The 13,300-nt window shown below is 42.1% G+C and overlaps 1 protein-coding gene across 5 annotated transcripts in view; it reads left to right on the top strand.

Moving 5' to 3' along the window:
- The window catches only part of LOC120989528 (protein mono-ADP-ribosyltransferase PARP14-like), a 245,264-nt gene that overhangs the window by 201,575 nt on the left and 30,389 nt on the right, over positions 1-13,300 (top strand). For all 5 annotated transcript variants that reach the window (XM_040417684.1, XM_040417688.1, XM_040417687.1 and 2 more), the window contains 3 exons: positions 561-627; positions 3,528-3,671; positions 13,023-13,082. In XM_040417684.1, coding sequence (XP_040273618.1) covers positions 561-627; positions 3,528-3,671; positions 13,023-13,082 — 271 coding nt within the window. The remainder of the gene's footprint in view (positions 1-560; positions 628-3,527; positions 3,672-13,022; positions 13,083-13,300) is intronic.

The raw sequence follows: 13,300 nt of genomic DNA on the forward strand, positions 1-13,300 counted from the left end.
ACATGACCTAGAGTTATGTGAAAAAAGTGCTCTAGAATTATTACAGTAGAAATGCAATTAGTTGCTAAAAACGACCTGCCAGGAAAGGTGTCAGGTCCTCTTTAGGTTTGGAGGGAGAGATGCTGCTCTTGTGTTCGCAGATGTTATCCCTGAGTTGCCGCACACCAAAATGGCAAAAACCCACATGAGCCAAAAGTGCACTGCACTGATTTTTCCAACATTCAAAGGGTTAAAAGCTCAGGTATGCCTTAGTCTTGACAGGGTTATAAATCCTGAACAACAACTGGGGCTAACGGTAAGGGAATTATATTCTAAAAAATATACACAAAATGAATTCTAGATCTGGGGTAGGCAACCTCCGGCACTCCAGCTGTTGTGAAACTATAACTCCCAGCATGCATTCTTGCTCTGCTCCCCTCAGAACTCTCATAGAAATGAATGGAGCATGCTTGGAGTTGTAGTTTCGGAACAGCTGGAGTGCCGAAGGTTTCTAATCCCTTTTCTAGATGAAGAGATGTATACACAGTCTAAAGCTGACCTTACATTGCTTTATATTACAGGCCTACAGAGAACTCTTACTAGCAATGGACTTAGGACAACGGATCAAGCTGTGTAATGAACATAGAGGTAATCTTACACATGCCCTATTATTATACATTCTGATGGGTTCTATGCTATCTGATGCTTGTGGTCAGGTAACTGCAGTGTGTAAACTACAGTCATGTGAAAAAATTAGGACACCCTTTGAAAGCATGTGGTTTTTTGTAACATTTTTAATAAATGGTTATTTCATCTCCGTTTCAACAATACAGAGAGATTAAAGTAATCCAACTAAACAAAGAAAACTGAAGAAAAGTCTTTTCAAGATCTTCTGTAAATGTCATTCTACAAAAATGCCTATTCTAACTGAGGAAAAAGATAGGACACCCTCACATGTATTCCCTCTTAAATTGGCTCAGATCTCACACAGGTATATCACACCAGGTGCACATAATTAGTAGATCGTTACTCTGCATGTTGAATGAGGCTTGCCCTATTTAAACCTCAGACATTTAGTTTGGTGTGCTCCTGACTGTTGAAGTGAGAGTGAGCACCATGGTGAGAGCAAAAGAGCTGTCAGAGGACTTCAGAAAAAAGATTGTAGCAGCCTATGAGTCTGGGAAGGGATTTAAAAAGATCTCAAAAGATTTTGAAATCAGCCATTCCACTGTCCGGAAGATAGTCTACAAGTGGAGGGCTTTCAAAACAACTGCCAACATGCCCAGGACTGGTCGCCCCAGCAAGTTCACCCCAAGAGCAGACCGCAAGATGCTAAAAGAGGTATCCAAAAACCCTAAAGTGTCATCTCGAGAACTACAGCAGGCTCTGGCTACTGTTGATGTAGAAGTACATGCCTCTACAATCAGAAAGAGACTGTACAAGTTTAACTTGCATGGGAGGTGTGCAAGGAGGAAACCTTTGCTTTCCAAGAGAAACATCGAGGCCAGACTGACATTTGCCAGCGATAAAGTTGACAAAGACCAGGACTTCTGGAATAATGTTCTTTGGACAGATGAGTCCAAAATTGAATTATTTGGACACAACAGCAGAGGACATGTTTGGCGTAAACCAAACACAGCATTCCAAGAAAAGAACCTCATACCAACTGTGAAGCATGGAGGTGGAAGTGTCATGGTTTGGGGCTGCTTTGCTGCAGCAGGACCTGGTCAGCTCACCATCATAGAATCCACGATGAATTCTACTGTGTATCAGAAGGTGCTTGAAGAACATGTGAGACCATCAGTTAGAAAATTAAAGCTGAAGCGGAACTGGACCATGCAACATGACAATGACCCAAAACATACTAGTAAATCAACCAAAGATTGGCTGAAAAAGAAGAAATGGAGAGTCCTGGAATGGCCAAGTCAAAGTCCAGATTTGAATCCCATTGAGATGCTGTGGGGTGACTTGAAAAGGGCTGTACGTGCAAGAAACCCCTCAAACATCTCACAGCTGAAAAAGTTCTGCATTGAGGAGTGGGGTAAAATTTCCTCAGACCGATGTCGAAGACTGGTAGATGGCTACAAGAACCGTCTCACTGCAGTTATTTCAGCCAAAGGAGGTAACACTCGCTATTAGGGGCAAGGGTGTCCTATCTTTTTCCTCAGTTAGAATAGGCATTTTTGTAGAATGACATTTACAGAAGATCTTGAAAAGACTTTTCTTCAGTTTTCTTTGTTTAGTCGGATTACTTTAATCTCTCTGTATTGTTGAAACGGAGATGAAATAACCATTTATTAAAAATGTTACAAAAAACCACATGCTTTCAAAGGGTGTCCTAATTTTTTCACATGACTGTATAGTTCAACTGTAGATGTAACCTAATAGGGGTTAGGTTTCATGGGTAACTCCATTATATGAATATAAATGGTAAAATGTTATACTAAATGTAAAAAGACAAAAATTTGCTAGCTGCAAACTTTTGGTTCATTCTGAGATCCTACTCTAAAATATGGCACAAAGTAAGGAAGTGAAAGCACAGAGTACGGACTGGTGCGGTGTGGGCAGTTTGCCACATTACCGCAGTCTCACCTTGCCTGCCCTTTCACTTGTTCATTCCTACACATACAGAGCTATAGGTGGTATCAGCTGTTTGTAGGATCATAGTTTATGACAGGTAGAGCTGTGGTAAGAGCTGAGACAGCTCTTTAGCTCCTGCTTTAAAGGAACTAACCCGTCCAGCTGTGAAATAGGGCGGGTTTTATGTGTGCTAATAGGGCAGCAGCCATTTTTTTTCCCCTGATGATCACCCCTAGAAAAAAAACAAGCCATTATAAAGAATAAATGCTATTTGGGGACTTTTTTTTATATCAAAGTAATATTTAGGTGTTTAAAATAATTTTATTAATTCCTTGTGAACCCCTCAGGATAGGTCATCAATATCAAATTGGTGGAAGTCCTATTCAATTGATCAACTGTTTGAAAGTGCCATGCCACTTGTGCAAGAGCTGCACTCGCTTCAGTGTTTACCTACACACCATCTACATTGTAGCAGTGGTGCAGTTTAATTACTATTCACATGAATGGGGGAGGAAGCTGTAATTGCACCACCACTACAATGTAGACAGTGTGCTGGTAAACACTGAAGAGATGAAGAGAACGCAGCTCTTGCACTAGCGCTGCAGATCCTTAAACAGCTGATCTGTGGGGGTGCCAACAGTTGGGCCCCCACTGATCTCATATTGATGACTGATACCCTTTTAACATCTTTTATACGTGATGTAAAAAGTTTTTTGTGTGAATGGTGATGTACAGCAGCAATGTTTTAACTCTCGAGAAAGACCTAAGATTGTTTTGAAACGTTGCTGCTGTACCTGTTCATTATCTGGAGTGCCATGATCCTTTTCTTCAGTTCTATGTTGGGAATTGGTAAACCACTTTCACTTGTATTGTACTGCACTCCACCACAGTTGAAGACGACATTATTTTTTTGTGCTTTGTAATTTTCTTCTTTTTAATAACATATGAGAATTGAATGTGTCTTGCAGGTGATTTTAATAGCATAGCTCTTGGAGACCATACAAAGAAGACAGCAGGATGTCTAAAAGTGTCTGTGGTTTATGGGGACATTGGTGAAGAAACTACAAGTGCCATAGTCAACTCCACCAACTTTACAACCTGGGGGGAACATTGTGAGTATCTGACAGTATTATACCATTAATCTGACTCTTGAAAAGCTTATTGTCATGGATGCGGTGTGGGTGGGAAACTCCATACCAAGCACAGAAGGAAAGGGGACAGGAACTAGGCCTGGAAACTAGGGTAAAGGAGAAGGTCACCTCCTAGAATAACCCTAATTCAAGTCCTGACTACCTATCAGTATGAACTGACCTCGATGGTAGGAAAGTTCATACACAGGAACCTAGAGCCCTAACACACCCTGTAGGGCCCTGGTATAGAGACAGGACTTGATACAATCTATTCCTCCACCAGAAGGACGAACAAGAGTCTCCCTCAGGCCTAGATACAAAAGACAGGGAAATACAACAAACAAAATACAAATAGGGAAGACAAAACTTAACTTCATGTGGAGCAAAGGCAGCGCCAGGAGCTCAACCAAGATCCAACAACCAGCTAGGCCAGAGCACCCCCAGAAGGGGTAAGCAGTAATAAATAGGGGAAGTTAAATGACCAAACCAACAACACCTGCAAGAGGTATGGTCATTGCCAAGGGCCTACCTTATCCGGGTGAGACTTGTGAAAGGCTTTCACCAAGCGACTGGCACTCATGTCGGGTGCATTGAATCTTTCGCCATATCGATGACAATGATGATGAAAAACGTCCTTCCTCAGGGATACCAGAAGTATCAGAACCAGAAAATGGGCCAAACTGTGGGTGAAACCCATATGCCCCAAAAAAACGGCGACTCACCAGTGGACTCCTGACTATGATTGTTTATGGCAAACTCTGCTAAAGACAAAAAGGAAGACCACTCCTCCTGGTTCTCAGATACAAAACATCTCAAGTAAGTCTCCAGATTCTGATTAGTGTGATCCATCTGTCCGTTCGACTGAGGATGAAAAGCCGAAAAAAAGGACAGTTGCATCCCCAGTCGAGTACAGAACGTTTTCCAGAATCTGGAAACAAACTGAGTCCCACGATCAGAGACCACGTCAGAGGGAATGCCATGGAGTTTCACAATGTTGTCTACAAATACTTGTGCAAGTGTTTTAGCATTAGGTAGGCCCGGTAAAGCAATAAAGTGCACCATTTTACTAAAGCCATCAACTACCACCAGAATAACTGTCTTTTCTGAAGTTAGGAAGATCAGTGATAAAATCCATGGATACATGAGTCCATGGTCTGGAAGGGATAAGTAACGGAAGTAAAGATCCAGAAGACCGAGTACGTGTCACCTTGGCACGTGCACAGGTGGTACAGGCTGACACATAGTCCTTAACACACTTACGCCACCCCGGCCACCAGAATCTATGAGATATGAGGTTGGCAGTGGATCTGCTTCCAGGGTGTCCCGTAAGAGCCATACAATGATGTTCCTCAAACACCTTGTGATGCAATTCCGTTGGCACAAATAGTTTCCCAGTGGGACACGAATCCGGTGCGTCTCCATGAGCCTCTAACACATTCACCTCAAGGTTAGGGTAAAGAGCGGATATCACCACCCCTTTAGACAGTATGGGACTCGGATCTTCAAAATCACCACCTCCAGGAAAACTACGTGACAAGGTATCCGCCTTGACGTTCTTCACCCCAGGACGATAAGTGACAGTGAAATTGAATCTGGTGAAAAAAAATGACCATCTGGCTTGTCTCGGGTTCAGTTGTTTGGCCGACTCCAGGTAAGCCAGATTTTTGTGATCAGTGAACACCGTGATCTGATAAATCGCCCCTTCCAACCAATGACTGCACTCCTCAATAGCCAACTTAAAGGCCAGTAACTCTATTTTACCCACATCATAATTTCTCTCAGCGAAGAGAGATTTTTAGAGAAAAATGCACCATGGTCGCCATTTACCAGGTGTTGGGCCTCGCGATAAAATTGTTCTTACCCCCCACCTCGGACGCGTCCACTTCCACAATGAAATGTTGTGATACATCCGGCTGCACCAATATAGGGGCAGAAGAAGCATTCTTTAATCGCAGAAAAGGCTCGCAACGCCGAATCAGACCACACTGAGACATCTGTCCCTTTCTTAGTCATTAAAAATTATATAGTGGCTCACTTTCCTGATATCAAAGGACGGGTGCTCTTGCAGATTGATGTAATACGTTTTTCAAATATAGCAGGCACTCCTCATCTGGTTATGTAGGTAATCAAGGGTTAATATAATAATAATAATTATTATCACAAAATTTCAACAACAATGATTTAAATTAACAATCTGAACAATAAAATAATTTAAAAATGTAAAAGCGTGTATAAAAATAGTGGTTATTGATAGCAGCAAAATTGACAATATTTGGAGCAGAGGTTATTCTAGCAGCAATATTAGAGCAGTGGTTATTATATAGCAGCAATATTATATTGGTAACAGCAAATGTCATTAATACTTGTTCTAATCGGTGACAAGGATAGAAGCAATATTGATGCAATATTGAAGCAGCGGTTGTTGGTTGAAGCAGTTAATATCAAGGCAACAGTCATCAATAGCAGTCTATAAGTAGTTAAAGGGGTTATCCCACTTAGCAGTTTCATACTTACCTGCTGCCACCGCGCGTTCACTTCCTGGATTCTGGCTGGGGGCGGGCTTCATCTTGATTGAAGTCTTCTCCCGGCCGGGCCGCGCGCTGGACTGAACGCGCACGCTGCCGCGCATGCGCAATGTGACTTATTTCTGGCCAGTATAGTACAGAGCCGGCGTGCGCGTTCGCAGCTCTGTACTATTCTGGCCGGGAAGAAGTCACCGTCGCGCATGCGCGGCAGCGTGCGCGTTCAGGACAGCGAGTGGCCCGGCCGGGAGAAAAGAAGAAGTCTTCTGGGCAAGCACGACCATCGGGATTTTGCGGAAGAGCGGTGGTCGTAACCAGGGGAGACCGAGTCACAACAATAAGGTAAGTGGGGATGAATTTTCTCCTAATCGGTGGGAATTTGTTAATAAAGTATATTTACAAAAATGATCACTGTCAAATCATTAACAGATTTAACAGTGATCATTATGATGGGATAACCCCTTTAATTATTTTCCAGTTTCAGGATGCAGCTATCCCTGCCACCCTCACTTTAAAAACATGGATGTTGGTGATCACAATGATTTTGCAACAGCGTTTCTTTCAGCATATATCAATAGTATGTTGTTCACAGTTTTGTTCAACTCCCGATATTTACTAGGGATTTAATTTAATGATACATCCGTGTCTAATACAGTGGTGAGAAATATAGTATGTTTGTTACTCACTGTTTTGTTCTGCAAAGCTGTGGTATTGTACTGATTAGAGTGGCGTCCCACTCTATGTACAGTGCACTCACCTCCTTGATCACGGTGCCTTTAGCTGTTACCTCCGTTGGTGTTCGCCTGTGTGCTTGCGCTTGTTTCTGCTGTAACTCTGCGTCCCACGTCGTAGTTGTGAGTCCCGTTTTATAATCTCGCAAGATTTAGGGGAGCTGCTTGAATGTTCGATTTGTATTCGCTTTTGCCTGAAGTATTCAAAAACTTGCCAGTAGTGTCTGGAGGATTTTTGATCGCTTTTTCGCGATTAGTTAAGTGGGTCTTTTCGGAATGTCCGCTAAACGCTTTTCAAGGTTCAAACCTCTTCTTCAGTAGCCATATCCGAAATCCCACAAAATCAAACCTTTTATAGCTGTTTGTATGTTGCTTGGAAAACCTGGAGTCAGCTGTATGATGCTCCAAAAACCCGGAAAAAAAGTATATAATTTTATAATTAAAATATACATAAATATACATAAACTTAAACTGTTAAAAATATCAATACAATGAATAAATAAAGCTTAATATGGATTTTCGATGAAAAATACATAAATAATTTCTACACGATTTTTATGCGATTTCTATGCATTTTTCCAATATTTTCTAAAATGTTATTGTAAATAGTGTGATTTAGGTTAAGATGTCCAAATGTTGTTTCCAGTGTTACCCTTGAAGTTCCTAAATGTGATAAAAGACATAATGATAGAATAAATTCGATTTAAAACAGTTTAAAATTAGTACATGTATTGAATATAAATAGAACTTCAATAATTGATGTAGTTTCATATATATTTTCGATATATGGAAAAAACGCATATGCGTTTTTTTTCCGATTTCTCTTATTTTGAATGTTCTTCACTTCTGTATGTAGTTTCTATAGTATTTGTTCCTTTATGGGCTGTTAAACAGAATTGTAAGTAGTTGTTTTTAATTCTCATATGTTTCATCTTCATATTTTAAAAAACAGTATTGTTGCTGATTTGTGATATTTGAAAAACCTTTCTTAGTCATGTCAGTTAAGGCCTCTTTCACATGGGCATCCCGGATTTGCTCCGGATGCGTCGCGTGTGCATTGTGGGAAAACTGCGCGAGAAGGCATGCGATTGCAGTCAGTTTTGACTACGATTGGGTTCCGATGTTCAGTTTTTTCCGCGCGAGTGCAATGCGTTTTGCATGCGCGTGAAAAAAACTGCATGTGGTACCCAGAACCGAACCCGGACTTCATCACTGAAGTTCGGGTTTGGGTTAGGTGTTCTATTAATTTTATTATTTTCCCTTATAACATGGTTATAAGGGAAAATAATAACATTCTTAATACAGAATGCTTACTAAAATGTGTATTGAGGGGTTAAAAAAAAAAAATAATTAACTCACCTCATCCAATTGATCACGCAGCTGACATCGTCTTCTTGCTTCTTCTTTCAGGACCTGCAAAAGGACCTTTGACGTAATCACGCTCACCACGTGGTGAGCGCGGTGACATAAGCGCAGGTCCTGCTGAATAAAGATAGAAGATTTCTATCTTCATTCAGCAGGACCTGCGCTAACGTGGTGAGCGCGATTACGTCATCAATGGTCCTTTTGCAGGTCTAATACAGAAGGCCGTGAGTTCGAATCCCGGAAGAAACGTTTCTGAAATACAGGCTAAATTAAATTTAAATACACTGTGGTGTCCCCAAGCACTGACTCCATGTACATACATAGCTATATATGGAGTCAGAGCAGGGACTCCTAAGCCGAACTAGAGTCCCGACACCCTCCCCTCTTCAGAGCAGGGGGTGCCTGGGGTTCTCCCATTGACTTCCACCGTGCTCGGTTTCTCGGTAGAACACCCAATATCTCTCTGACCAACCAGTTTTTGGGCTCTGTCAGTCAGGATAACTGCGTCGTCTTAATCTCTGTGCTATGGCAGTGGATTCTTTTTGGTAATCCTGTTCACATGTGCATGTCCGCTTTGCTCTGACTAGTTCACCCACAAGTATACTTTTGATTGTATGTGCAGGGTGGCATGATTTACCATGGAGTATAGTATTACCTGCAGTGATTTTTCTATAGATGGATGTAATAATCCTCCCTGTGTCTGGTGAGGCTGTCAGATTCAAATCAAGGAAATAAATTTCCATAGTATCACAGTGATATGTAAAATGCTAATTTTTTGTGTTGTTTATGTATTTTATGAAATCTGGTACGATCGCTACATCCCCAACCCATATAAACAACAGGTCATCGATGTAGCGACCGTACCACTGCAGGTGGTCAAAGAATGGATTATTGTGAGAGAACAGATATTGATGTTCCCACAGACACATGAAGATATTTGCAATTGATGGCAATACTTTTGCCCCCCATAGACGCACCAGATATTTGTAAATAGTACGAATTGCAAAACATAAAATAATTGTGTGTCAACAAATAATGTATGGCTGTGCATAAAAAATCCTGCAAAAGTGCAGTTTAATCGCTATATGTTGACAAGAACCACTGTAATGCAGATATAGCCTGATCTTGGGATATGGATGTGTATAATGCCGTAACATCAGCAGTTACCCATAGAAACGCTTTTCCCCACTTGAGGTTGTGCATTGTTTATAATACATTCTTTGTGTCTCATAAAACCAGGCATGGATCCAATCAATTGCTGGAGTAGGCCGTCAGCCCACTTAGACAGCCTTTCATTCAGTGAATCCAAGCCCTAGACTATAGGCCTGAGTGTCTCACATGATCCTGATGTGTTTCCATGTCTGGAGAATAAATTAGAATGTCATCTAAATACACGACTACAAGTCTCCCCACCAGGTGATAAAAAAATGTTATTTACAAAGTGTTGAAACACCGCAAGAGCATTGGTCAACCCGAAAGGCATGACCAGGTTCTCAAAGTGCCCCACAGGAGTATTAAAAGCCGTCTTCCATTTATCCTCTTCCTTAATCCTAACCAGATTATATGTCCCCCTTAGGTCCAACTTGGAGAACACCTTAGCGCCAATAATCTGGTTGAACAAATCAGGAATTAAAAGAAGAGGGTAGGGATCACGGACAATAATCCGATTAAGTTCACTGAAATCCAAACATGGCTGAAGACCTCCGTCTTTCTTTTTAACACAAAAGAACCCTGCTGCCACTGGAGACTTGGAAGGTCTTATATGTGGGCAGCACGGTGGCTCAGTGGTTAGCACTGGTGCCCTGCAGTGCTGGGGTCCTAGATTCAAATCCGACCAAGGACAACATCTACATGGAGTTTGTATGTTCTCCCCGTGTTTGCGTGGGTTTCCTCCGGGTTCTCCGGTTTCCTCCCACACTCCAAAGACGTACTGATGGGGACCTTAGATTGTGAGCCCCATTGGGGACAGTTGGATTCTAATGTCTGTAAAGTGCTGCGGAATATAGTAGCACTATATAAGTGCATAAAATAAATAAATAAAATATGTCCTTTGGCCAAACTCTCGGTAATATACTCTCTCATGGGCTGTCTTTCAGGTTCAGAAAGGTTATACAACCTAGATTTAGGCAATTTAGCTCCGGGAATAAGATTGAATCATATTCCCAATGTTGAGGTAAATCCTGGCATCCACTCTCAGAAAACACGTCTGCAAACTCAGATATAAAAGAGGGTGAATTCTTGGTAGTTACAACAGAAAAAGATGTATTAAGACAATTGTCAATGCAATAATCACCCCAATCCAGAATTTGCCAAGTTGGATTGTGCTTGCTAAGCCACGGCAAACCCAGAACCACCGGTGCAGGGAGACCTTCCAACACAAAACACAAGATAAATTCTTGATGAAAGTCACCCATTCGTAATCTGATATCATGCACCACTCGAGACAAACACTTCTGAGCAAGAGGTGCAGTATCAATAGCGAAGAATGTTTTTTTCTGACAACCCGTGCATCTGGACAAACCGACAAACTGAGCATCAATCAGGTTCACCCCTGCTCCACTGTCGATAAACACCTCAATACCCACAGTCTTGGACTCTAGCGCCACCTCAGCGGTCAGGAGAAATCGGGTACTACCAGTGAAAGACAAATGCACATTTTCTGACCATCCTCTCACTCCACCAAGAGTCAAATGAGAATTAAATGTCTTTTTTCTCTCTTTTTGCCGTTGTATGTCTGAGCATACATTGATAAAATGTCCCCTTTTTCCGCAGAAAAAACACACTCCCTTCCTATTACCAGTGGATCCAGGGGTAGCTCCCCCTAACTGCATTGGTTCGTCTCCCGACCCAAACCCAGGAGTAGCTTCACCCAAAGTGTCAGAGAAAGACGATACATTATCTAATAGAATGTCCTGAGAGAGTGGGCCCTTCGATCTCTCTCTCTCTCTCTCTCTCAGGCGTCTATCAATACATACAGCAAGAGACATAGCGTCTTTCAGCCTCTCAGTTAATCCCTGACTACGGAGAGCCGGATCATTCCACTCAGTATCTCCTAAACTCAGAGCAATAGATCTCCGCAAAACGCTCTCCCTTACGCAGGCCGCATAACTTGGTCTCGGCCAGGGAGGTCCGATCCGAGTCATTATAGATGAGACTAGAGCTCTGAAAAATTCATCCACCAATCGGAGGGACTGTGTTCCGGTAGGCAGAGAAAAAGCCCAAGACTGGGCGTCCCCTTTACGCAATGAAATAAACACACCCACTCTCTGACTCTCATCCCCAGATGAGTGTGGACGTAGCTTAAAGTACAATTTGCACGGTTCCCTGAACCGAATAAAATTATCACTTTCCCCCGAGAATCTATTCGGGAGGGCAACTTTAGGTTCAAGACAGGCCTGGTAACCACCACTGTGGTCTTTGAATCTGTGAGTCTGTCATGAGGAGGTCAGTTACCTCCAGAGACAGCCCCTGCAGCTGTCCGGACAGTGCAGCAATAGCATCCATGGCTGAACTGATACAGACAAACAAAATGACAGTTATTTGGCGGTTTATAATTTCACGGATGTGGTGTGGGTGGAAAACTCCACACCGAGCACAGGAGGAAAGCGGACAGGAACTAGGCCTGGAAACTAGGGTAAAGGAGGTCACCTACTAGAATAACCCTAATCCAAGTCCTGACTACCTATCAGTATGAACTAACCTCGATGGTAGGAAAGTTCATACACAGGAACCTAGAGCCCTAACACACCCTGTAGGGCCCTGGTATAGTGACAGGACTTGAGACAATCTATTCCTTCACCAGAAGGATGAACAGGAGTCTCCATCAGGCCTAGATACAAAAGACAGGGAAATACAACAAACAAAAGTCGAAGACGACACTTAACTTCATATGGGGCAAAGGCAGCGCCAGGAGCTCAATCAAGAGCCAACAACCAGCTAGGCCAGAGTCCAGAAACTTAAGCTATAAACCGCACCCCCAGAAGGGGCTAAGCAGTAATAAATAGGGGAAGTTAAATGACCAAACCAATAACACCTGCAAGAGGTGTGGTCTTTGCCAAAACAACACAGACACAAATGATCCACAAGGAACAAGTCAGATTAACCCAGGTGTTTCCAATCTCTCTGATCTCCTGGCACGTGTCCTGTCACGGGAGTGTCCGTGACACATATATCATGTTTTCTATATTAGGGAGATTTTGAAAAGTGGAATATAAAGTGACGCAATATATGCAGTATACAAAATTTTTGGTCGAATGTTTGTCAATTTCTAAAGCACATACCCCAGCTTACAGCATTTGAATGACAAACGGTGTATATGATCCCCTTCATCATACCCCAACATAAAAGATCATCCCCAAACAATATAGGTGACCTAAATACATAGACTCTATAAAAAAATACATATTTTACAGACCACCTAAATGCATACCCCCTACAAATCCCAGGCGCCCTACATAAATCAGATCCCAGAGATGACTGTGCTGCTGTTCAGTTTTCCCTGTACAGTACTTTCTATCCCTCGGCAGCACAGGAGATATCATAGACCATCGTAAAGCTGTGGTGTATGATAAATGTCCCCCCATGATGTTTGGGAGATCTCTCCTATATTACTCTTTTCTGCGAGGTTTCACGATCATAAAGTTATATTACTGTAAGCAGAAATGATCAGTTTGATTAATTGTAATGACAATATGTACCTTCACTGTCTTCCACAGCTGTGGCTAATAGGATTTTTACAGCAGCCGGAAATGATATTCTTAAGAACGCTCAGGAAGGTAGGTATAGAGTAAAACTGCTCTAACTTCTATCTGCAGTATACTTATAGCAAAAATATTTGTTCCATCATTTAGATAATTGCTATACAAAAATATATAGAGCTAGGGAGGGACAAGTTCTCATGGTGCACAAGGGAGGGTTTTTAGACCATTAAAGTTCAGCATGATCTTGAGCAGTATCTTGGGTAAGGTTCATCCCTCACCTATCTACTAAATCT

Source organism: Bufo bufo, chromosome 2 (assembly GCF_905171765.1).
Source record: "Bufo bufo chromosome 2, aBufBuf1.1, whole genome shotgun sequence".
Lineage (NCBI taxonomy): Eukaryota > Metazoa > Chordata > Amphibia > Anura > Bufonidae > Bufo > Bufo bufo.